This window comes from Merops nubicus, unplaced genomic scaffold (genome assembly GCF_000691845.1).
Source record: "Merops nubicus isolate BGI_N331 unplaced genomic scaffold, ASM69184v1 scaffold5618, whole genome shotgun sequence".
NCBI classification, from domain to species: domain Eukaryota; kingdom Metazoa; phylum Chordata; class Aves; order Coraciiformes; family Meropidae; genus Merops; species Merops nubicus.
This window is the reverse complement of record NW_008627617.1, coordinates 1-27,257: the sequence shown is the minus strand read 5'-3', so window position 1 is coordinate 27,257 and position 27,257 is coordinate 1. Positions and strand designations below refer to the sequence as shown.

Below are 27,257 nucleotides of genomic sequence, written 5' to 3'. Positions count from 1 at the left end.
TAGGGAAAGCAACATTTAGTCTCTCAATAAGAAAGGTTCTGATGTGTACAGGCTAATGCTGAAGATGATTACATGAATCATTTGGCTTGTAAGTGAGCCTAGGACCAGTACCTAATTACTGTATAAAGGATTTTGATGTTACTTCATTATGATGGTGAATTTATATCATCCTGGAAATCCAGACAGCATTTTTATCTTACCCTTTTTAGTCATTTTTATATAAATAGCATTGTTTTATGCATTTACATGTGGTTTTGACACAACTATAGAATTTGCACTACAGTCCTCTTATAGCTCCATACATAGCTTACATACCTTTATAAACATTTCATAAAAAAAAATGAGAATTATTGCTAAAAGAATTTCTCACACTTGTTTTATCCAATTTTAATGAGGCGGTTTTCTTACCTTGTTAAAGTAAGGGTCTCCTCTGACAAATGATGCTTAAAAATATCACTGTAATTACTGCCACTTGGTGAGGACCTGAACACCTCTGCTCAGCATATGTGTAAAAGATTGTGCTCCAAACTGCTGACACAGGAAGAGTCTTATTATCCCAGCTGAGATAATAAGAACAGGCAATGTTCTTTTTCCCCCCATACAGCACTTTCAGCAGCAGCCAATTCTGCAGGCAAAGCCCAGCAGTCTGAAGCAAGACTATCATCACTTTATGTCCCTCATCATACCTTGGAAACCCCATTTCTTAGATTTGCATAGGGTTTATTAAATGAGAACCACAATCACTAGGTTGAAGATTCCTAACAATAGTGCAAATCCAGTTTGTTTGATGTTAACTCTAGAGATCAAACAGGTATAAGAACAGTGGTTTGGGTTTTTTTCATTTGTTTTTGCTTTAAAATAAGCATATTTGTCTTTGAATTAGTATAGGGAGCAGAACTTCACTTCTTGGAAAAAATAAAATTTTAATGAAATCTAAAAACTTTTCCCATTAAATGTAAAATCATCTCTCATAATTCCTTATAGATATATAAAGGGTTCAATTCAGCTAACTACATATAGAAATCAAATACTGCTTGAGTCTTCATAAGGCATCCAAGAGATCTACAAATGGACTAAAAGATAGTTACTTCTGCCAGGATGTGGGGCTTAAGGAAGACCTACACATGTTTGAAGGTTTGAAAGAGGCCACACAAGATACTCCACAGCACCTAAAATAATGGCAAACACCTACATTTAGTCCATGAATCATGTCCAGAATGTCGTCTACTTTATAAATAGACTTCTACAAGATGTTGTTGTACATCGTAACTCCAAACTGCTCACTATCTTGTGGTAGTTCATCTGCCTTCTAACAGTAAATAGCACTGACTTGAGAAGAGTGGGATGTCTAAAGCCATTTGGTATAAACATTCGTCCTTTGCTAATTTAGATGCGTTCATCTCCGTTTTGAAATTACATTAATTATGTTATTTCTGTTTAGATTCTGTTTAGATTTCTTGTATTGCCAGTGTGCTATAACATCTGCTAAATAATAGGAGCTCTGTGTGTATAGTTTAGACCCCCACTGGATAGAGTTCCAAGTGTTATTAAAATCCATTAGTATCACCAGTCCTCTGGGCCATGTAACATTTCCTTTTATGCCATTTGTTAACCAAGAACTTGAATTATAAATCAGGCTGTGTATCCTAAATTAGTTGCATCCTAATGACTATCTGCAGTTCTTAACTTATGGGAAAAGGAAAGTGATAGCAATGTACTTTCATTATCTAAATATTTACAGTTCTTGGACACCTGCTGAGCAGTCAGTGTGCCAAACCGTTGTCCATCTTTTCCAGTCACATCATTTGGTCTAATCTCACAGTAGGCTAAGGTCTAACCCTGCACCACCTCTTCAATGTATTTACTGCCTCTTCAAATGTAGCATTTCTCAGCAATGATGTGCTGTTACTGTTTAATAGTTACCAGAATGAACCTAAATGTATTCCTCTTTAACAAGAGAATATGCATTAAGAGCTGAGATTTTCGTAGTTTCCTAGAAGAAACACAGATCTTCAACTTTGACAAATGTACAGAGAACAAATGACTCCACAGAATTACGGCCTTTGCACTAAATGAAGGAACAACCTTGCAAGATACATTTAGGCATGAAGTGATTTGCTGTATATAGAGCACTACAGCACATATCTTCTTCGGTGGTGACAAGCAAATGTCACCCAGAGCAAGAGCTCTCTAAATCCCTATACCAACAATGGATTCCACCTACTCTTCAGTGTCTTGGGCAAGCTGAATTCAGAAACATGATTTATCTCCCTGACAGGACAGGGCTCTGGGCTGAGATTCCACATAACTTATCACTGGTGGAATCAGGAATCCTGAACATTGTGCTATATCATCCTCCAAATGGAAGACGTCCAGGAGGAGATTCACTTAAAAACAACAGCGAAGCAAAGTTTTCACACCACTCTCAGAATGAAAATCAAGAGGATGAGAATTATTAGTAAGATGTAAGTTAAAAATGTCTCACAGGAAAAATTTTTGCAATACATCTGAGTCCACATTCCGAGCTGACTAAGCAGCCACTGATGTATGCTGTGCATTTTTTTTAAGGAAAATGATGTAACTGTGGTAAGGTTTTAGGAAAATGTTTGTAACAGATGAAAAAGAATTCTGTCGTACAAATTAATTTCTTGAATTAAGAAAATAGCAGAAAATGTTTTTCCCTGACTTAAGCAATGGCACGTCGGGTAGGTGCAATTATTTCTCCAGCACTCCTTGCTGAACTAGCTACCTGATATCAGTGCATTTGTAGCTCTAGGGTGTGGACCCAAGGTGTTGCAAGTGTTATTTATGCAGTATACATAGCATGGTGCTGTAGCACGTACGATTTAGATGTTGTAGGCCCACACAAAAATAGGCTTTCAGAGACAACATTTCTTCCATGTCTTTCAGACTGCACATAAACAACTGCTTTGCAAATTTCACACAGCAGGTATTTTTACAGGTATTTATGAACTTAAGGTTACTTTTCTTTGGTTTTAATATCAAAGTTATGACAGATTACAGAATTCCTTGGCAAGATGCAAAGATGCTCCAAAAGAATAATGGTACCATTTAAAGGAAAACAGGTCCCTTCATGTTTCATTTTTTTTTGTGAAGGATCGAAACAGAAGTGAAAAATAGTTTACGTCCACAAAGGCTACATTAATTGTGTGCAGTGTTTAAAAAGAGTGTTTGGAGGAGGTGAGGTGAAGTCTGTAGAATTTTTATCTAATTTGTGCATCTGGGATGCAAGAAACATCATGTGATATATCAGAAGTACACAGTGGAGCTGAAAATTGAAAATGGGCATTTATCTATTGTTTCATAAAGGTCAGCAGCACAAACCTGCTTGGAATATCTGCCCAAAAGATAAGCAGGAGACAGGTCACGAAGGCTTTATGTCCCAAAACAAATTCCTTAGAGTAGGAATTACAGACTAACAAAAAAGTTTTCATTATTATTTTCCTGTTGTAAAGTTTCAATTTGCAGCTACCTGGAAGTCTTCTGCTTTATTTTGATCAGCTGTGATTAGTCAAAATGCACATTCTAATCTTACTTGAAATCAAATTCTTTTAAACTATGGGATAAAAGTAGTCCCAAACAAGATTGGACTGACATTGCTCAAAATGCTGAATGTACAAAATGTCTTTGCTTTGAGAAGGTTAAAATCCAAATAGCATTGACATATGGTTTGAAGGATCAAAAAAATACTCTCTTATCTCCATTATACAGATGGGAAATTGAGGCACAGAAAGAATAAAAACTTGACCAAGGTCAAATAAGAAATCTCTTCACATACAATCTTTCTCCATGACATACCTCAGTATAAATGTATAGTCATTTAATAAAGAAAGGTGGTAGTCTTCCACATAACTCTACTTCTTCATGATAGGAACCTTTTTCTTATCATTATTTCTAAAAAAAAGTTCAAACTAACACAACCAATCTGCTCTGAACACAGTTTAGCTAGCCAACTAAAAGCACTGTCTGTCTCAAAACCTACCAATGCTTATTCTTCGAAATTATTTATTTCTAACTAGGAATTTTATAAAGGCTCCCTTTAGAAGGTAGGATTTCTCTTCTCTTTTTCCCAACTTCCAATATATGGTCATTTGTTTTTCCTTCGGATCATAGGACTCGACACTGGTGAGGCTGCACCTTGAGTACTGTGTTCAGGTTTGGGCCCTTCAAAACAAGATGGACATTGGGGTGCTGGAGCATGTCCAGAGAAGGGCAATGAAGCTGGTGAAGGGTCTAGAGAACAAGTCTTACAAGGTGTGGCTGAGGGAACTGGGATTGTTTACCCTGGAGGAAAGGAGGCTGAGGGGAAGCCATATTGATCTCCACGACTACCTGAAAGGAGGCTGCAGAAAGGTAAGGGTCAGTCTCTTCTCCCAAAGGATAAGCAATAGGACAGGAGGAAACAGCCTCAGGTTGTACCAGGGGAAGTTTAGATTGGACATCAGGAAAAATGTATTCCCTGAAAGGCCCCAGAAGCACCTCTGCCCACAGTGTGGCACAGCATAGGTTTGAGACCTGCTTACAACCTCCACCCACAGCCCCCGCCCTCCCCCGCCTCCCTGTCATTAGACTCAATGATCCCAAGGGTCTTTTCAAACCTAAAAGATTCTTTGATTCTGTGATTGACAAGCATTGGAACAGACTGTCCATGGAAGTGGTTGAGTGACCATCCCATCCCTGAAGGTATTTAAAGGACATGTAGATGTGGCACTTCTAAAACCATCACACAGATTAATGGTGGACATGACAGTGCTGGGTTACTGGTTTGACTTGATGACCTTAAAGGCCTTTTCCAACCTAAATGATTCTGATTCTATGATACTATATGCTTATGAAGGACACTGTAAAAATGTGCATGCACTTATTAAAGAAAGTAGAGTCCATCATAAAGCTGTTTGGACTGTGTTCAAAAGGATGCAAAATTAAATTAAACAGTCCAGCCTCAGAAGCTGTCACCACATAGGAAAGCTGTGCCATTGATCTAGCATCATACATGGTTTACAGCATATGAGCATGATGGACATGGCTCCCTTAATTACAGTGGATTAAAGCAGGGAGGGTTCTATTGATGTTTAGACTTGTAGCAGGAACAACTCAGCAAGGAAACAAGGAGAATGAGGTCTTTCCACTGCAAGAAGATGGTGTCACACTTCACTGATGACTTGACAGGAGGAAAATTCCAGTATTCGTACATGACAAATGACATGCATCGAGCTGAGCATATCGCTTACAGTCAGCACTTTCCTGTGAGCAGTGTGAGCACCAGGACCACAGTGCAAAGCATCTGCTCACAATCTTCCAAGCTTACTAATGACCTCAGCACTTGCTGTCTTCTGATGAATAAGGAATGCCAAATGACTGTTTTGAAGGCAGTTAGAGGATCAGGAGAGTGAATCACATTGACACTATCTAAGGTAAGAGAGCAGGAAGTTGCTTCCAATCACCTTTAAGAAAACACTTTCTTCCAGCCCTAGACAGCAAGTCCTTGTTACTGCTCATGTAAATACTGAGCTCCATCAAAGTCAGATTCATTCCTGTCTCAGCAATACCAGTTGCTCTAGGTACACATTCCAGTGGTTACATCCTTCTTGCACAGAAGCAGCTCTCACTAATCCTTATTCAACCAGAAAAACAACAGCATATATAAGAATTAATTGCACAGCCTTCATTAATTATTTACCTGTTGTGATAGGAGTTATAATTAAAATGAAGAAGCTGGTTTTACTGCTCATTCCCTTACGTTCCTGTCCCAGATAAGAAGGAAAGTACTGCTTTTAAATTACCTCGGTGTTTTGCTTACTTTTTTTTTTTTTTGCTATGAACTCAAATTCTTTCTTTAAAAGATGAGACCTTATTTTCAACTAAGTACACTTTAAAAATTCCCCAAGACAGAATCATCTAGATGTTATTCCTGCTCTGTGATCCAGCAGTCCAATCTGACCCTGACACATGCACTGTGAGGATACCACTGAAAAGAGAGGCTACATATTATTACTCAGCCATGCTAAGGGACCAGACCAACACTGATTCAAAAGCACTCCAAAGTGTTCACAACTGTTTCTCAGAACACATGCTTTGTGTCATGGTGAAATAAGTAGTGAATGTCTGGTATTTTTTTATAGTATTAATATGGTCATCGTAACATTAAAAGTCTTCACTTTGCATGAGTCCTGCCTTATAGTATTTGTTTCTGAGACTCAGCGTTCAATTATTTTAACATACAAACAAAAAATATATGGGAACTAATACTGGACACATTTAAAATGTATTATGTTCTAAATTCTCTCTACGACCAAACGTGCACAGTGCCAAGTGCTGACTCTTCCCAGCAGCAGTTAAAGGTAATCAGAACTTCCCTGACAAGACCTAGCATCATGTAGAATGAGCCACCTGACACCAAAAAAAAAGCATTTTCAATGTCAGTGAAACACAAAGTTATCTCTCAACTAGAACACACTAGCTGTTTCCCAGAGCATACCAAGTCTAACGGTTTGAGATAGGAGACAGACATGCTATGCACACACCTCCAAAAGGATTTTAAGCCAGCAGGATACAATGGTCCAGAGCACAATGTGAGCAGAATATCACCTTACTATATTCCCCTGGCACAGAAGGTAAATCATATATTTAACCATCATACAAAGGCAGATTTCAGTGTTAATACTCCTGTTGAAGACAAGTCTCTCTAACTGCATAATTCCATAAAGATATCACAGGTTTATACTGTATATTATCAGCTGAAAGGAGACTTATTATGAACCAGAATACCATGTTTCATGCCTTCCACTCCAACTTTAGCAGCCTGCTGAGATCTCAAATGGAAGAGCAAAGAGGTTTTCAACATTAAAAAAAGTACAGCCCCAAGTGTTGTGAGTGCTATATAAAAGTGCAGAAAAAAAACAGCTCAGTACTCAGCAAGCAAAAATGTCATTGTGCTATTAACATCTGCTGGGCAGAATCAGGCAGGCGTTGAAGCCAAGGGAGACCTTATACGTAACCTGGTCATTCAAGCCAGGTTGCTCATGACTTTACCCAGCTGGGGTTAGAAACCTCCAAGGGCAGATGCTGCCCACAGGCTGCCTCTCTGCACAGCTTGTACCTCTGCCCAACTGTCCCTACGGGGAAAAGCACCCAGTCTGAGTATCTGTTGTCAGCCTTGGCCTGCTGCCTCTTGCCCTCCCATGCTGCACCGTGAAGAGCCCAGCTCCTTCGCCTTGAGGACCTCCCCAGAGGCACTGGGGGATGTTAAGTCTTCTCAAAGCTATCTCTGCTCCAGGCTGAAAAGTGCAGCTCCCCCAGCCTCTCCTCACAGGGCAGGTGCTCCAGCACCCACCATCAGTGGCCTCAACTGAACTCACTCTGGTTTATCAGCTTTGCTATGGTTTTGGCTCCCAACACTGGGTTCATTAATCCAGATGTGGTCTAACAAGTACTGAGTAGAGTGGGATAATGAGTCCCTATGTAGCCCAGGCTGCTATTGCCATCTTTGCTGCCAGGACTCACCATTGGCCCATGTCCTGTTTGCTGGCCACCAGGACACCAGGGGCCTTTCCCACAGAGAAATAAACGCAAAGCCTCTCCACTTCCAAACTCTGTGAAAGCAGCAGATGGGTAATGCCAGTGCTCCACAGCGGATGGTAGAGAGCAGCAGGAACAACAACAGCTATGACAGTTCAGCCACTGTGCTGCGAGTGAGTGAGCTGTGGTTACTCATCCTCAGGACTGAGCCCAAACGTGCATAATACTGAAAAACTCACATCAACCAGCATGACCAAACTGGCACTGCTTTCTTGTGAGTAGATGGCATAATTGCATACAATTAATATATGAGAATGCTTCATGTCTTAGAACTTACTTAAAGAAGCATTGTCAAATGTTACAGTCCTAGAAGTAGAGCTGTGTAACATCAGTTTTGCTCCACTGCAAATGACTATCACAAATAACTCAGGATTTATTGCTTTGAAATAATAATCTTTAAAAGCAGCTACTACTTTTCCTCCTCACATTTCCCTGTAAAATGTAGACAACTGTCCAGTGGTTAAAGCTCAATCTGTAAAGTTTACTCTAAAACAAATAATATTGTATGTTTCATAGAAGTGAAACAATTAAAACAGCACTAGTCAAAAATTAAGTTCTTGATGTCAATGTTTGGTTTGGGCTGGGTTGGGGCTTTTTTGCCTTTTATGGTAGATTTGTATCCAAGTCTAACTGAAAAGCAGTAAAGCTTACTAACAAATTGAAAGGGAGAATAACCTGGATAAATTATATGAATAGATGTAAATAGTCAGCTATCTAATTTTGACACCTATGAAGACAGTTGCACTTCAGTGACAGATGGCACCATCTTGACATGCAATATTTCTAAAGTTTATTACAGCAAGCATTCTTCAATATGAATGTAAGTTTCCAGAATGTTTCATGTTTCAGACCTATTCTGCACTGTGCTTCTCAGGCCCTGTAGACCCATAGAAGATAAGAGTTATCTTTTGTTCTGTAGAACCCCTCTAAAACCACTTGAGAGAATTCCAAGGCCTGTACAGATGCAAATCCATTTGGAATCAAAGCCTTTGAAACTTCTCTCATCACAGGGTGCTGCACAATAGACCTCCACTGAGTCCACTGAAAAATCAGTCTGGGTTGTCCCAAAGGTGCAAAACATACATAGTAAAGGAGACAAATGTAGTAAAAGTACACCGGTATGTAGCTGCCTACATGACAGTATTCTGTTATTGGAACAAAAATTCCTTGGTTCATTGTTGGTATTAGGACAGTCACTGAAATTTCTTTCTGAGTAAAGGAAACAAATTCCCTTGAAAAAATACGTACCAAGTACATTCGCCGTACACTGGAGAATTCCTGAGACATCTTCAGTTTCTTCATTGCCAGAGCAGTCTGTATAGGAGCATCTGTTTGATATATTGTGAAAGTTCTTCTCTGCATCCCTGTAACTACAGTAAAAAAAAAATAAAAAATTTATAGCATCTCCTTATACAAATGCAAGGTTGACAAATGTGTTTCAGAAGTGGTGGTAAAGGATGCCTTTTCATTCCCTTGTCCCCTCCCTCTTCTCCCCTCCATCATCCCTTCTATTCATGCAGTATCACACATAGATGACACTGCCTTTGTAGCCCAGGTATCTCAAATATTTTACGAGAATCTGTAATATTATCCATAATGAAAATGAAGACATATGAAAAAAATAATAGCAAAGGGCTGAGGCGTGATGGAAGGGTCCTCTACATATCCGTCATGTAGCATTCCACCTGGGGTGTTGTCTGTAACAAAGCTGTGCAGTAAATTCCAAGCAAGATGTTTATGATGCAGTGTTGAGTATCTAATAAGAATAATAAATCTGGGATGAGGCCTTGAGCAACCTAGTCTAGTTGAGAGGCATCCCTGCCCAAGGCAGGGGGGTTGGATTAGATGATCTCTAGGGTCCCTTCCAACCTCAGCCATTCTGTGACTTTACATCACGTTACATTAGCACTGCCAGCATAAAACCTAGCTATCTCTGTGCATTATCTTCTGAAAAGATCTCAGCAGAAAGAAGGATATCAAGCTGCAACTCAGTATGCTTTCAAGAATAAACATTGTTATAGCCTGTTAATGAAAAATTAAAAAGAATCCCACCACAGATGAAAAGCAGAGATATGGTCTGACCAAAAAGAAAGCAGCTACCTTCTAAATTATTCTATTTGATTTGGTTTTGCTGGATTGTTTTTCCTTAATTCAACACAAATAGAACAGAAGCTGAAACTATGTTTAAAACAAAGCTTTATGCAGGTGATAATGAGCACAGAAGAGGGAACAGAAGTGAAGAAAATATTGCAGCAGTGTGATAATGCACTTCACAAAACAGACAATCGATTCAGCTCAATGAATAGAGAAAAGCTTTGCTAATGAGCATTTTATTAACAGCTTCATTATGCTTCCATACTTTTTTTTATACTTCATAAATCATGAATAGCAGTTTTAAGAATTGGACTCTTCATCAGGTTACGATCTGCAAAATCTCAGCACCTGGGTTGCCAGCACCTGTGGAAAATGACTAGAAGGGATTCAGAGTTGTGCATCAGGTTATCCCCCAGCAGGGAAAAAGGCTCTCCACATGAAGGAAAGCATACTGGGAAGAGTGGGTTTATATTAGAGAAGGAAAACCTGGTGGTAAGGGCTGCTGGTGGACTCTGCAGTGAGCTGCGTGGTCTGTACCAGTTCCCAGGTCTTCAGTGATACTCCATGCCCTGACACAGAGCCCAAAGTAACAGCCCAACCCCACCACCATGCCAGGAGGCCAAGCCTCTTCAGTGACATAGGCGTCCCTAAATGACACCATGGCCATGCCTCACCTCTGATCTCGACATTCAACAAGGTTAAGCGGCAGGTCTTGCACTTGTGTAAAAACAACCCCATGCGATGGTACAGGGTTGGAAAAGAGTGGCTGGGAAGTTCCTCAATGGAAAAGCACCTGGGGATGTTGGTTGACAGCAAGCTGAATGAGCCAGCAGTGTGCCCAAGCGGCCAAGAAGGCCAATGGCATCCTTGCCTGTATCAGAAATAGCCAGCAGGAGTGATTGTCACCCTGTGTGGTCACACCTCAAACACTGTGTCCAGTTTTTGCCAAGCATTGGAACAGGCTGCCAAGGGAATTGGTTGAATCACCATTCATGAAGGTGTATAAAAGACCTGTAGACACATCACTTAGGGACATGATTTAGTGGTGGACTTGGCAGTGTTAGGTTTATGGTTGGACTCAATGATCTTAAAGGTTTTTTTCAACCTCAATGATCCTATGAATCTGTCTTGATTGAGATGAAAGACTTGATGAACATTTATGTTTTCTTGGATGTCATCACCCAGGTAGCAACATCAGGAGCTGCAGCAGCCACTGTAAGGAGCAGCCAGGGGTGCCCTGTGCCAGACATAGCCAGTTCCAGCCCCACCACAGGGCACAGCTGAGCCCAGCAGCCAAGTCAGTGGTGCCTCTGGGAAAATGACTTTATGAAAGGGCAAAACACCTGATGGAGGTGTGAGGAAAAGAACTGAGAGAAACAACCCTGCAAACACTGGAGCAGAGATTACCCTGCAACTCCTGCAGAAGACCATGGTGAAGCAGGTTGTCCCCTGCTTCATGGTCATGGAGGACCATGGTGGAGCAGATATCCACCCACAGCCTGTGGAGAGACCCTAGGCCAGAGCAGGTGCATGTGCCCTGATGAAAGCTGCAGCCTCTGGAAAGCCTGTGCCAGAGCAGGAGAACAGTGTGAGGAGGCTGGAGCAGCAAAGAGGAGCTCTTACAGACTCATCACAACCCTGACCTCCAACCCCTGTGCCACTCAGGGCAGGAGGAGGTAGAGGAGTCAGAAGTGTCTTCATCTCAACCCACAAGCTTTTATCCCCTTGTTTTCTCCCCCTGCCCCCCTGCTGAGGAGGAGTGAGAGAGCAGAGCAGCTCTCTAAGGGGTCTAGCAGCTGTCCAAGGTCAACCCACCACAGCGTGTTCCAGCAGTCAAGATCACGGGGCAGTACAAACATATGACAACCACTAGAGACAGATGCTACTTTAACCAACTCATACCAATGTTCAAAAAATTTGAGTCAGGGTATTGCAAGTCACAGGATTTACAGGTTTTCAGAGTGTCCCGATTTCAAAATGCATCCATTAAAAAAAGTATTTCTAAGCCACATGTGGCCATAAATAATAAAAAGCCATATTGTTATTGCACACACACTTTTCTCAACACACTGTATCATCCTCTGAAGTCTCCTAATGTGAGACTTGAAGCAATTTTTTCAGCAGCTGATAAAATCAGCAGCCAGAAGGCTTCTCCCTCATCCTGCCCCATGGTGGATGCCACAAATACCTGCTGAGACAGGCTCCTTCACTGCCCTCCAGTGCAGCCAGGCTGCTAATATTGCAGGTATCACCCACCCAGCCAGGGCTCCCTGTGAATTTTAGCCAAACATTGAGAAACAGGCAAGGACAATTCCCTCCCGAGATTTGAAACTATGTCATAAATTCTAAAAAGACACTTAATGCAGCTTGAAAAAAAAAAATCCCTTACATCTTGTAATTAAATTCAGAAGACAGCATTCTTCATTTGTTACATGGCACAGCCATTTAACAGTTGTAGACATGCAGCCATTGTATACTGATTCTGCTAGGAAAAGTAAATAATCTGTGACAGTAAAACATTTCTACAGGTAAGAAAAACACTTGTGCAGGTGAGGAAAAGGCTGAAAGAAGATTATTTTCATCAGCAGGAGAATGCCTTAGGTTTTTGTTATGATAGTTGCTGTTACTTTCTTTTTATTCCTCAGTCTTCTATTAATTTCCTCAATCAACTCAGGAGGTGACTTTCAGCCCTGCTTTTGCAAAATCCTGAAAGTATCTAGCCATGTATACACATAACAAGCACTTGATTTTGCAAGATTTGGACCTTGGCTCTTTCAGCAAACTGGAACAGACCTTACACTTTTACAAAAATATTCCCTATTCTCCTTATATAGGAAACATTACTGCTAGTGGAACAGTCATGCTCTGAAGGGTTTGCATGGAAGCAGGACTGGACAGCAGTTTATTATTAACACCCATAGTACGTGTGGTTACTCCAGAGTATCTCTAAGAATTTGAGAAAAAACTTTAAAACCTTGTCACAAAAGGTTATGACTTGTGAAACATAAAGCAAGACATTACCATGGACCTTTCACTACCACACAGTAAAACTTACCCAATAACTTGATGCTCAAAATACTGCAGTGTCCTTTGCAGAGTTTGTTGAATGGTCTGAGGCTACAGAAGAATAATAAAAATAAAAGGAAATTGAGATTAGGGAAGTATAATACAGCTTACTTAACAGATCTTTTAACGCACCATTTTTCTCCAGTGTTACTCCTCCTCATCTTCTACCTGCCAGAAGCCCATCACAAAAATGGATATGAAATATTATTCATTCCTTGTATGTTACTTCACCATTTAAATAGGAATGAATTTTACAATATGGCATAACTGATACCGCTTACAAGACTAGTTGTGCATAACAAAGGAGACACTTTGTTATTAGCTCTCAAAAATATCACCCACCAATTATCTCATTGATTTAAAATAATTAATTTTAAATACTCTGCAAGAAAATGCATTTTGTGATGAAAGTATCACCAGGAAAAGCTACTGGGTTTTTAAACACTTTATGCTCCCTAGAGCATTTTGTACTAAAGGACATTTTAAAGATGCAATTTGTTTTGGCTTACTTTCCTGACAAGCTATGACTCTCCAGTCATCTTTTAAATTACCAGGAAACTCAAGTTCATCAAAAGAAAATCATGACATGCTTCAAGCATTTCCATGCTATTAAATTTTAGTAGGCGTTCACCCAACTACTTATATGTATATATATATGTTTATTTTCCTTACTACTACTGCTGCTGAGGCTATTATTATTTTGAAATAATTCATAAGAGTTCTTTGGGTAAATAAAGCAAATGTGAAATCCATGTCATTCTCTTTTGAATTTTCCAAGTAACTTATGGTAGAACATCATTCTTCCAAAATGACTACTTTGTACCAAATCTGAGGTTTTCCACCTGCCCATTTTGTCCTAGTGCCAGAGGTCAGGCAAAAGGTACACAACTGGGATTTGTAAGACTTCCTTCTGTATCAGAGGCACAACGGGATATTTTAATTAGACTCACAGCAGCAGGCACTCAAATTCTGGAGATATTTCCTATTTCTCTAGTTTTGGAAAAGATAACATTGGGAAAGCAATAGTTGAAATGTCCCTTAATTACAGGAATTTCTTTCTAAAATCATCATCTTTGAGAGCCTCAGATTTTGCTTACTGCTGTACAGATTCAGGAGTTCAAAAGCTGAGCTTTCTACCTATTCTTGCTCCCAAGTTTGCAGAAGGGGGAATCTGGTTTGGTGACAGCAGGGATGAAAAAGCATCTACCAGGCTGCATTAGGTTTGTACATTTGTAAAAATTTCTTTTTTAATGCCAAACTACAAGAGTGTGCCCACCTATTGAATTCAAGCATGTAGAAATACTTGCACTTAAGTGCCTAAAGCAGCTTACAAAGAAAGATTCGGACAAACTTTTAGCAGGACCTGTTGCAACAGGACATGAGGTAAAGGTTTTAACTAGAAGAGGGTAGATTCAGACAAGATATCATGAAGAAATTTTTTACAGTGAGGGTGGCGAAACATTGGCACAGGGACCCAGAGAGGTGGTAGAAGCCCCATCCCCGGAAACATCACGGTCAGGTTGGACAAGGCTCTGAGCAACCTATCTAGTTGAAGATATCCCTGTTCACCACAAGGTAATTGGACTAGATGACCTTTAAAGGTCATCCAACCCAAACTAGTCTATGATTCTATAATTCTATGAACAAAAATAAGCTCAAAATATATGTAAGAAGTTTTTTTTTGTTAATTCTGTATCAGATAATTACTTCTCTGTGGGAGCTAAGTTTCCTGTGCTAAAAGGCATTAAAAGTTCCATGTTCTTTTGCTAAACACAACTGAAGCACCATATGAATGAAACCATCACATATCAAAAAACTATCCCCTTCTCAGTGGTATAGCAGGTGTTGAAGTCCTTGGGCCTGACAGGATACAAATACATTTCATGGCATGTTCTCACAGAGATTCAGCTTTCCTGTGTTCAGTAGGTAGAGAAATCCACTGTTCACCTATAGAAAGATGTATTTTCCCATACTAGCAATGAAGCAATGCAAAATGGCTTTAAGCAAAGAGATCCAGTCAGCTGCCATCTCCCATCTCCATGCATCATTTCCCTCAGTCCCACCCCACAGACACAGAACATTAATACTCCACCAGCAACTCCTCTGACATGAAATAGGGAACGGTAGAAACGTTTGATTGTTAATTAAATCTCTCTTCTGATACTCTCAGAGTGCTTTTACAGCAAGCATATGGAAGGCAGCAATATCTGATACCACAGCCAAGAGGAGGGAAAATGACTTTTTAGTTAGTTTAGTTACTTTCTGAAACTGTTTTGAAGCTTATGACACCTGAACAATTCTCCATGGATTGTCTTTGCCTTTCTCATGCTTGACACACAAATGTGTACTCCTTACCCCAGGAAAAATCCTTTTGAATAACTCACAATTTGACCATACAAGCAAATTCCAAGTCCTGAGCTTATTTTATCAACAAATCTTCCTTCTCCTTCAGTGCTGAATGAAAACAAATATCCCATGTTAACTCTCTCTTCTGAAAGCTAAATCAGCTGCCTAGCTATTTTCAGACAATTTTATACAATCGCATGAATTTATACACCTTTTCATTGACATATCAAATCTTAGAAATTAAGTACAGACAAAAAATAGGATCTACTATTAAAACACTGGGCATAAACAGAGCTCTACATAATGTGCTCACAGCTAGTGTGAAAACTGAGGAGTCACAAAGCCTTTCCTCATTTCTGACAAGAATTAATATGACGTGTCACTGCACATGGTTAAAAAGCCACTGTGCTCATCTTCTCAGCTTGCTGTATTTCATCACTGGTGAATGTCATTTTGCTATAGATGTAATTCTGTAGCTGTGGCCATGACTAAACAAGTCATAGAGAAGAGCTACGACACCTGCTTTTTAGCTGCCTGCAAGGGTGGTTTGGTGTATTAGTTCTTCCACTATTGACTATGCATTGACCATGAGAGAGAAGATGCAGGAGAACATTTCCACCACTTTTCTGCACCCAATGGCAAGACTGGATGGAGGCATAACAGCTAAACCATCTCCTAGTAGCACCACACATTTCTCTTCTCCAAGAAGCATAGTTCTGCCATTCAGGGAGATGAGACAGCCTTTAACAGCACATCTCCACCACAGTGTAGGTCTGTGCCATACAGGTACCCAGTGGCACTTATTTACTGGAGAGTGACCACTTAAAATGAAAGTTTCAATATAAATGTAAAATAGTAACTATTACCGAAACCAGTAAATGTTAACAATTCAATTTAATTAAAATGACTTACTAATATTTGGAATAGGCATATCAGCTCATGTGTCTAAGGGCAAGTCAAATCAAGGCATGTCAGTATTGCTACCGTTAACTGTAAATTAATCCAAGAACTGCCACTCCAGATCATATCCAAGCTCCATCTGGAATGAGAATATATAAGGTAAAAGGGAACACTGAAGATATTCAGACTGATCTCTTGCATGGCAGATGCCACAGGACTTCCCTGAATTCTGAATTCAGACATCAGCCCATGGCTAACACTAATGTGTCAGAATAAACTGTAAAAAGTTACCAAATCAATTAATCATACAGGTTTGAAAGTCTTCTGATGGTCTTCTAGTGCAACCTCCTCCCCAAAGTAATTTGAGTTACAGGTGGTTGCTCAGGTTTTTCACCACACAAGTTTTGAGTGTCTCCAAGGATGATCCCACAACCTGTCTGGGCAACCTGTGCCAGTGTTTGAACAACTTCATGACAACTTTTTTTCCTTTATACTGATTTAAAACTTCCCATCTTTCAGCTTTGCTGCCTCTCATCATTCCACTGTGTACCCCTGTGAAAAGTCTGGTTCCATCTTCTCTACACACCCTCATCAGATAGCTGTATACTGCTCGTTTGTGAGCAATAGCTCCAGCAGCATTTTCCCCACCTGTCAGCACACTGATCACCCACACTAAGAAATTGTCTTCAGCAACTCCAAAAAATCTTCTGCATTGTTTCTGCTCAGAGCTGTTACCCTTCTAGTGGATTTGGGGTTAATTTGCTCCTGACCCTCACACTCTGGGACAGCTCACTCTATCCAAATGCAACTTCTCACGCACTGCTGACTCTCTCTTCATGAGCAGGACTTCGGTCCTGCTCCTCACCTTCCCAGCCTGTCCTTCCTGAAGAGCCTGAGTCCATCTCCTGCAGCACTGTCATAGTGAGAGTCATTCCACACAAGGATGCTTGCAATCCCATGGGAGGTCCAAGCTCAGTGGCAGCATGAGGTAGTCTAATGCTACCTGTTTGCTCCCCATGCTGCCTGCATTTGTGTGCAGGCATTTGACATGGGCTCTCAGCATGCTGCTTTCATAGGGTGAACCCAAGAGTCTCTTGCATCTTGTTGTTCCCCTGATACTTCTCCACTGCTCCCCCTTCTCTTCAGAGAATGAAACCTGTTCCCAGACAAGCATAGCTTAAAGCCATCCTCACAAGGCTGTAAAGGCTGTTAGCAAAGACACCTTCACCTCTCTTTGTCAGATGAATGTCATTCTAGCTCAGCAGTCCTGGCTCCTCAGAAAGTGTTCCATGCCCATAGAGACAAAATTCCTGCCAGCCACACCAGACACATAGCCAGGGACTGCCTTCCTAGATGTGTCTGCTCCAGCTAGAGCCTTCCCCCTCACAGGAGGTAGGTAGAAAAAAAAGATTTTTCCAGAGACATCAACTGGGCACCCATACTCTTCTCCCTTGCTCTCAAAGCCATCCAGTTATTTCCGATATACTCAAGGTCTCCTCTCATGGTGCCCACATGGATGAGCAGCAGGGGTCACGGACCAAGCGACAAACCAGCTTTAGCAGGCTCTTTGCAACAGTATGTCCAAGCTCTGGGCAAGCAGCAAACTCCACAGGCTGCTGGGCACTCTGGCAGATGATTGCATCTCTCTCCTCAAGAGATAGTTTCTGATACCTACCACCCTCCTTTTCTTGAAGGCTCTAAGGGTTGAGGCTCAGCTAACTTCTGATGCCTCATCCCAAGGGAGGTCATCTCTCCCGCCTCTTCCCCGAGCACTGCATCTGCTTAGTAACTGATGAACCACAGGTGGAAAAGGGGCCTTAGCTGCTTTGTCAGAAGTAACAAATCTCCAGCCTCCTTCACCTCAGAAGTTTCCACCCTTGACCCTCAAGGATCATCTCTATTTTCCCCTCCTTCCTTTCAACACGGGGCTCAGGTTCTTGGCTTTGCAGGGCCTCTGGAAAGCCCTGTCAGTCCTCCCTGATGCATAGCGCCCGCTCACTGTCTGCTACAGCATTTCCACCTGCCACACCCAAGCACAGCGGTGCTGCACGCCAGCAGGCAGCAATCCTGGCCTGCCACCCATCTGCAGGATACTCTCCAGAGAAACCTGCCCTTCTTGCTGGATCTCACCCTGCCCACCAGTACTGCGAAACTGGTTAAAGACCTGAATTAGAGGAGTAATAGCTCTTCAAAAGCACTTTTATGGCTAACCAAAGAAAACCTGTATGAAGGTACTTGTGTAAATGAACTGGAACTATTCCAGGTTTTTTAACTCAGAAAACTTCCTTTGAAAAAGGACTCCTGTTTAAACACTGTGTATAACTTTTTATTTCTTTTTTTTTTGAGTTTCATTTTCCCTTCCTTTAACTTCCTTGCCTCAAGTTTTGCAGACAAAGGAGAGAGGACTCCCACTTTAATTGCGTCCCTTGTTATAAATGTCTTTCCTGAGGCAATCAAACGTAAGCTCTCCAGTCTTCTCAGGGGACAGAGACTTCAGCTTATTATTTCTTTGCCATTTTCTGTTGCCTCTGGAATGTCTTCCATTTGATTGCAACACCTTCAGAAATAAACAGTAGGGCTCATCTGCCCAGCTGTAGAAATCCAAAGTGATTAATTTCATCCTATGGTTGGCATCTAATACGTGCCTGAGGACTCAGTCTTTAGAAGTACCAATTTCATTCTTTTGTCTAGAAAAGATGTTGAATGATTGCTTTAGACACAGACATCTTTTAAATGTTTAAGGACAGACAGACCCCATCCTGAGGTGACAGAACTACACACGTTATTCCAGATGACTCAATCTAAATTTACGTAAATGCAGTTTCAAATTCTCCCTCCCATTCCTTTTGCACCCTAAGACAACCAGATAAAATTAGAGAAGAAGGGGACTGTATGCAACAGGGAGGTCAAAGCCAAGAGAGCAGCCAAATATACAGTTTCTCCTTGACCCTATCAAGGCTTCAAAGATTTTTCCTGGTAAAAGCTAAGTGGCTCCTAGCTGAGCCTGAGAAGTGCTTCAGCAGTCATGCTCTAAAAACCTGAGTGCTTAAAATTTTAGACATGAAAGTTGAAGCACTGAAAAGCATAATAGGCTCAGCTAGGAACCACTTCGCTTCTATCAGAATTTCTTCAAGGAAGTCTGTCCGGTCAGGGGGCTCCTCCAAACTCTTGTGCCCTGAGGAGCTGCTAAGTCTTTCCTAGAAAAATCCTTACTTTGCATACGGGAGAGGCAAGCTACCACAGACCTTAGCCAAATCAGCACTTTGATGCTGAAAGCTTCACATGCTTCACATGTGTAACGTTCAATCACTAACTCCGCAGATGTATAAGAGTTTAATTGCTGGCTTCACTGCTGGTGATCGTTCATAAAAGAGAAACACTCCTTTTCTCATATTTCAGAACCAATTTTAGTCAAGTCTTCTGCATAGGTGATTACAGATCTCTAAGCACATATAGGTAGGTGTCCAGCTGGCTCATCTGGGAGGAAATAAATGGCAAAATAGTAGTTTTCACATCCAGTCTGGTTTTTTTTTTATATATATATTTATTCCATGATCATGAAAACAGTGGAAAACTGTCCTTTCTCTGTCCTTATGGTCACCAAAATATTGATGTTAAAGCAACCGTAAACAAAAAATCAAGGCTCCAGCTGAAGACAAACATTTATCAGTGTTCCCAAATGCCAGGAGTGGCAGTTAAGCAATTTGAAGTTACAGCAGTTCTGTGACATAAGTAATTGCTGCAACTAGGGAAAAGCAAACTAGAAAAGAAAAGGACATCTCCTTTGGAATCCAACAATTTTCTAATGATGCAGAAAGCAAGAAGGCTCCATGGCAGGTCCGTGCAGGTTCTGCACAGACAGGATCCCCCCCCGTCCCCTTTGCAATAGCTGAGAATGGAATGAAGGGGCACAGACATAAATCAGAAACGGAGAAGCAGAGCCTCAACATAAGCAAACGTGTTTTTTTTTTTGTTTTGTTTTTGTTTTTGTTTTTGTTTTTTTTAATTTTCAAAAGTCCTCTTTGGTGGCTTAATATTGCTTTTGATAATATAATCAGGAAAAAAAATATTTTTACTCTCTAGCTTCTGAACCTTTAGGGGGCACTTATTTTTTTCTCTGTAACTGTAAAAGCTAAAATGTATTTTTTCTTCATGAAAACCAGCTTCCTGATTCCAGAAGATTGTGCTTTGGATATAAACACCAACTGCTCACAGGCCTCCATGACTAGCACCAGATTTGGCATCGAGAGGAAGATGCAGAATTCCCAGGAGGGGACTGTTTCAGGACCCAGAGCAGGACAACTGACAGCTGGAGGCAAAACAAGCTGCCCTGCAACATCTGATGATGATCCAGACGAGACTGGGTGAGGGTGCAGAGCCTGGGCTCAGTACCACCTGGCACTTAAACCAGAGACCATTCTGCTCCTCGGTCCACACAAACTGGGGTACTATTCACAGAGACATACTTGTGCAGATCAGAGAAAATACCTTAAAGTAATAAATAACATTGAGACTAAGACTTTTACCCTGTACTATTCCCTGGCAATAGCAATGCAAACACTCTGAAGAAATAAAGCAGAGATAAATAATAATTAGAAATCATAACTCCTGCATCCACAGCTGCCTTTCAACTAGAAGAATCACAGACATTATGGATGGAAATTGCCTATTAGATCATCTAGTCTACCTCCTTGACAGTGAAGAATAAATATCTCTGAGTGCTATCCATTATAATACTGACTGGAATCACTTTGCTGATCTTTGAATTTCAGCCATGTCTGGAATGGATAGAAGACCTGTTCTCTGCCATGAAAAGAATGTGTTCAGTAGGTGAGAATATAATAGATGAACTACCACTAATGCTACCTGTTCATCTTTTAATGCAACTCACATCTAGTACATAAAATCATCCGTGCTACTCCAGCAGAGAGATAGGAAATGAAAGGCTTTACATGTCAGTCCTTCTCAAGGAATTTTTTCTACTGGGATGGAACAAACTCAATTTCCTCACTATAACTGGATGTAATTTTGTATGCAGAGCTGCAAAGATAGTCATCCCTTTAAAACCTATAGACAAACCACAGATTTATTTTTCTTTTCTTCATTTTGAAACTTCATTTGAGAGCTAGCAAGCAGACACATCTAGAAAGAATTTGGGTATGAAATGATGGGATTTCTTTCACTCGAAGTGTTTTATAATAGCCATTATCATTGGCACAAGAGGTGAAAAGAAAGAGAAGGCTTTTCTCTGGGTTAACATTACGAGTTTCATTAGGAGTACACTGGACCGCTGTGAAGTGCTATTCCTCTCTGCTGAAGCAGTTGTAAATGAAGGCCGTTCACCTTCATTTTGATGTAGCCATGACTGCACACTGCTACTTACAGGCATATATTCATGATCATACTGTTCCCTTCTACTTTACAACACTTTTCTCTATTATTTTGCCTGGACACTTGGGCCAGAGGAGAGGCAGAGAAGTGCAGAACAACTGAGATCCATTTTGTGGGATTGATACTGGTGGTGCCACGCTCTGGTTTCAGCCAGCAGCTGAGATCTGCCTGTGGGCAGGACCTGATCCCCAGTGGGGATACTCTCTGCTTCCAGGCAGCAAAGATGCCTGCAATGTGTGAATGTTTCCAACACGTGTTTTTCCAAGATCTGTAGGGAAGTCAAGATTTCAGTCTGGAACTATACAAACACGAAGAAAGCAACTACCACTATAAAAGGTCTAAGCACCAGGTGTCAAATATTCAAACTCACCCTAAATAAGACTTCACCAAGGTCAACACAATGCTGCAGGCCTGTGTTTATATATATATATATATATTGCTTACCAAGGCTGGAGTTTCCCATTGATAACGTTTTCCATAACGTTCCTGTTTAAGACAGCACAGCTCTGTTCCATGCTACAAAATAACAGACTGACTGGCTATAGATGGCTTGTGTGACCTTGTGTATAAATGGCTTTTCTCTCTGTTAAATTGAAAGATGCTGGGCAAAAGTCTCATTTTACCATGCTTTTAAAAAACTAATCTTGTTTGGAATTAGAAATTAAGAGCTTCTTCTGGGATGTGCCTTTCTTCACCATTTTCATGCTTTTTTTCCCTTGACACCCTCATTCCTGAGAAGGATGTTATTCACATAAAGCTCATCCAGCCTGGGCTATTAAGTGAATAAGCTCATCACACTGCTGATATGGTTATCATTTGACATTGCCTTACTTCACTCAGAAAAATAGGCAGAAGTTATTCCTGCTACAGAGGGCTCAGATATACCTGATGGGTTAATGTAAGTCACAAGGAGCTCAGAATACTTGTGCAAATTTTTTTCAAAATTTCATGTTAAAATCAATGTTATCTTTCCCGATACTGCCAACTTGCCATTGCTACTAAAAAGCATAGTTATTTCTTGAGAGTAGTGGTAGAGGTTTATGATGGAGCCAGGTTCAATTTGAGCTGCTATATTGCAACTTCTCCATCAAAACTCCACCTCCACTCGCTGGAGGATTCACTTGCAATTAAGTGATTTGAAGTTACAGCAGTTCTGTGACATAAGTAATAGCCTACACACTAACTTAAGCAACTGTCTTTAGGTTTACTTTTCTCCCACTGTCAGGAAAAAGGCTGTATTCAAAAAGACAGTTCTTAAATTCAGACTATTTGGCAGCATCCAGCAGCAGCTTCCTAACTTAAACAGGAAAAAAAATGTTCTTAATGTGTCTTTAACTGGGACCTTAAAGCATAGCAAGAATGACTCTGAACAACCAGAAAAGTGCATCAGAAGCGATTTTCACTTAATAATGTTTAATAGTTCCAGAGATACATTACATGGGCCACTCAGGAAAAAAAAAAAGTCAAACAGGAATGTGAGTTTCATGCTGTGTCATGCTGCAATTCTGTTTTCAGAATGATCAGTCCAGTGCGTGGGGGTACGCAGTCTGCTCTGAAAGTATGTCCAGCCACTCCCAGCTTCTTAGTGTAGTCCATGCCCCTTAAATGGGAGCAGAGTATTTGACTTTTCAAATCAGTGACTATTTTTTTGTGTGTGATCTTGATTCTATTTTCAGCCCGGTATTGGATACAAGTCAAGATAGAACTAGAGCAAATGTGAAAATTGCTGCAAGGAACTCAAATTCAATAAGATACTAAATAGCATTTCCACAGAGCAAAATTATGTCCACTGGTGCCAGGATATCATTCCCATATAGCAGAGCTCTCAAAGGTAGAAAAAATTTGTGCTGATAATGAATAGCATATAGTAACATCTCTAGTTATAATTAATCAAAATGTATGCCATTGTGGGTGTAAAATTCATCCTTTAAAATGGAACACTACAAAGCTGGAATCACAAGAAAAATGTATCATTAAATTTGCTTGTGATCCACATATAATTATTGTAGTTGATTTCTTAAAAACAAAGTCACAAATCAATGCCCCTTCTAGGTTCCCAGATTATTATTTATCTCCAAAAACCTGAACTCAGTCCAGTGAGGAGGGCATCTATTAGTGTTGACAGCTGCAGGATCTACCTCCAAATTTCTCTGATGAAGTAAGTAACCAATGATCCTTTAATCCTGGTTCTGACGAAGGAGCGTAAAAGAAACTTCTTTGCCCAGTCAGGAACACGATTTAGGAACATGTTAGAGTAGTTAGGAGCCACCTACACAACTACAGGCTCATGGTGGGGACATCACAGGGGTGACAGCTGTGAGAGGTCAGAGCCACACATGGAGCACTGTTTGGCCATGATCTCATGAGCTAATGCAGTCACAAAAGCTGGGTGCAATGCCCAGGGTTTCTTGCACTGAGCTGCTAAGTTGGGTCCCACAAACATCATCTTCACACTGAGGTGCTGAGCCCAGCCCCAACCCTCTGGGCTGCAGCACTCGGCTATGCCTGGCTGCTGGGAGAGCTGGGAGAGCCTCCCCCCTCCTGCTGTCAGTGCTCCTGCTTCTCAGCACCGTGGGACGTGGGGCAACGGGGCAGCAGCTCCATGTGGCACTGAGTACGTGCACTGTCAGTTTGCTGAGTGCAGCTGTGCCAAAACGCTGCCTCTCTTCTCCCATGGCTGCCACTCTGCCTCCCTGCCAGCACGCCCTGCGCCCCGACCTTCCCCAGCACACCCCGCTCATGACTGCCAACAGCAGGGTACATATGGAGGACACCTCACCTTCCTTGTCACCACATACTTTTCTCCAAAATACACAGCTGTTTTGGTGGGAGGTGAGCCCTGTTATCCTCCTAGTTCTGTCCATTAAAAAATAGAGGCTTTGGAGTAGGCAGGGTCCAGATAAACAGTGTAAACCTTTCAACCATCCAGGCACGTCAGGAAGCATTTACAAACAAAGGCACATAAAATGACCCTGTGCTGATTGACAGTCAGACCCCTACATCATCTTCTAGCATAACAACTGCCAGGAAAATCTCTAGAAACGTATTTAAGAGAAAAGTTGGAAAATCATGTCTGCCAGAAAGTGCTAGAAGCTGTTCTCTGCGAGTAAGTAGGAAGTTGGATTAAACAGCACAACACAGGAAGGTTCCCTTTTTAATTTTTTTCCCACAGTTCCACAAAAAGTACTATTTGTGCAAATTTACACTCGGCTAAACTTGAGGCAAGTGACACAAAATGCAGTCACTTCTTTTCACTATATTTTAGTATAAAATATCTCAAATACTTCATTGCTGTATTTTAATCTACAGAATCTCTTTCCATTGTTAGTCTGTACAGTTGTACTAACTAATGAATACATTGCACAGGACATACTTATATTTTCACACACATTTCTGCACAACTACTTGTAAGACCTAGCCGGCTTGCACAGCCTTCTTGCTGCTTTGCCCCATGGAAGTCCCTCTTGCTCAGATCCTTCGCCCCTTGGATGCTCCTTCATAGTCAGTTTGAGGCTCTCCACATCCTCTTGGCAGCCCCTGTTACTGCCACATTGAAGCACCATCACCCCAGAGATCTCTCTGCATGTCACAGCAGTATTAAACACACACACAATTTTTCCACAGTGAAAACACAAAAAAAAAATTTTACTCAGTACTTTAATCCTAGACATTGCTGAAAGGAAGCATGAAATTAAGGCTAAGCATAAACATCAGGACCTGTGGCATCCTTCAACTTGGGAAGTTTCAGCACTGAGATGGAGACAAATTGCTGCTGCATTCATGTTGGAAAGGAAAACTTTAAGCCAGGGCAGGCAATATATATAGTATATACATTCACACACACTCATATGTGCATAAATATATTTTTATATATTTAACAGAAACACAAACCTATATTATCATGGAATGAAGACTTATTTATATCTACAGTGAAAGTATTAAATCTCTTTGCTCAGAAAGAGCATACACCAATGCACCCTCTAGACTTATCTTTTAATTTCACAAATAATGGAAAGGAGTCCCATTTGACACTAATTTTACAGGCAAAGTAATATTCTTTTTTTTTTTTTTTTACTTCTACGTAAAGTTATTCCTGATTTATAGCAGAAGATGTGCCAAAATACCAAAGTGTTAGACATATGGTCACTGGACTTGTTGCAAGAAGGTTTATATTCAGTACCACAGAACAGATTCTCAAATGAAGAAGAACACACCAAAATAACAGTGCACCTGAACAGTGATTTCTCGGAGTGAAAAAATGGATAGGGGACCCAATGCTTAATTTACATTAACATTTACAATTACTTAACATTAATTTATGCTAAAATGTGTAAGATGGGATTGAAGCAGTAGCTACAATGCCAAGTTAAAGATGGAAATATTAAGCAATTTCTGTCATGTATTAATTTTTATTTTAAATCATAGTTTTTCAGCAAGGAAGGTTGCTGTATTTATCTCTCAAGGAAGCCACGGAAGCTGTTGTTTGGGACATCACAACCAGGTTGGATGAAATTTTGGCATTCTTAAATTAAATCTCTCTGAAAGCAGGAAGGAAAGGGGACTTAAAGATCCATCAAAGTTCTCCTTGACAGTTACTTCAAAGAATGTGCTTATTTTAAAAACAAATTCAGCAATTCATCAAAGCTGTAAAACTGTCTTTTATAGCAACTCAGTATAGGAGGTAGCAGTAAAAGATGGGAAAATACAAATCCTGAGGTTATCTAAAAATACTGCACTGAGCTACTTCAGAATACTTCAAATATTTTGGGTAACACATGCTCTAATTATACCGTTATATGATTATCAAATTAAATGGCTTTTTTTTTTTTTGTACTAAAACAAGACAGGTCACCTGAGATAGCATCTATTAATACCAGCATTACAAGACTAGATTCCCATCAGAGAGGGGAAAAGTCAATGGTAAAGAAGAGTCTTAACTGAAACTGGATGACTATTAGCTATGTAACGCCCTGGTATCTTCTCCCATGAAACAGTTTCTCTACTCCTGCCTAGCCAGTCACGAAACAGCAAGCAGAAAAGAGTATATTAAAACCCTAGCAAACAGACAGCTGATAACGATGAGACTCCTAAGGAATTGCCAAAGCTGGATGACAATATGCAAAAAGATCATCCAACGCCACAACAGCGGACACAGCTGCCTACTGATTAAGACTACTTGTTGCAATTCACGTTCTATACCTTAACACACGCATTAAGATATCTCAGAGACCAAACAAGCGTTTCAGTGGCAGCAGAAACTTCATGAGGAAAATGTAGCAATGGTCACAGAGGTTTTTATAGGAGCATAGCACAATCTAACCAAAATGCTGGAGAAGAATGCTTCTGTTTTACATCGACCTACCAGAAATCTCGAGCCATTGATTACAGCCTCACAAAGCAACTGCCAGCATGCGTTACAGGTTCTGCCCAAACTCACTCCCTACTTTAGCAAACACAATGCTTTCCTTATCCTCAACTACAGGTGTAGCTATCCAGATAACCCTAAGCCATGGATTTCACGGTACACTTTGAAGAAGCTGATCTCCCAGGAATGTCACCACATCTGGGAGGCACAAGGAAATCTGTTGCTGAAAGGCTTCTGAGCACAAAGTTTAAACTTTTGGGTTTACCTCGTTCAGTATGGAAAAACCCTACAAATGTACGAAGTTCACATTTCCTCCGTGGTGAAGGAAGAATGCACACACGACACATCACACAGGTGTAACTTTTTCTAAAATTCCGCAGCTAGCACCAGGTAGTGAAAAGCACTTCACGGTTTCACGGTTTTCTTCTAATTCAGGGAAGGACTGGGCAGAAATGACAAGCGGAGCTCACCCGGCAGCTGCGCCCACCTCCGCCCC

At 40.8% G+C, this 27,257-nt stretch overlaps 1 protein-coding gene across 1 annotated transcript in view; it reads right to left on the bottom strand.

Annotated features, from left to right (window-relative positions):
- The window catches only part of GUCY1A2 (guanylate cyclase 1, soluble, alpha 2), a gene marked incomplete at both ends in the record, with an annotated part of 73,463 nt that extends 55,294 nt beyond the window's left edge, over positions 1-18,169 (bottom strand). The window contains 4 exons of the mRNA XM_008946363.1: positions 8,848-8,969; positions 12,749-12,810; positions 17,204-17,237; positions 18,015-18,169. Coding sequence (XP_008944611.1) covers positions 8,848-8,969; positions 12,749-12,810; positions 17,204-17,237; positions 18,015-18,169 — 373 coding nt within the window. The remainder of the gene's footprint in view (positions 1-8,847; positions 8,970-12,748; positions 12,811-17,203; positions 17,238-18,014) is intronic.
- Between the last annotated feature and the right edge of the window lie 9,088 nt (positions 18,170-27,257).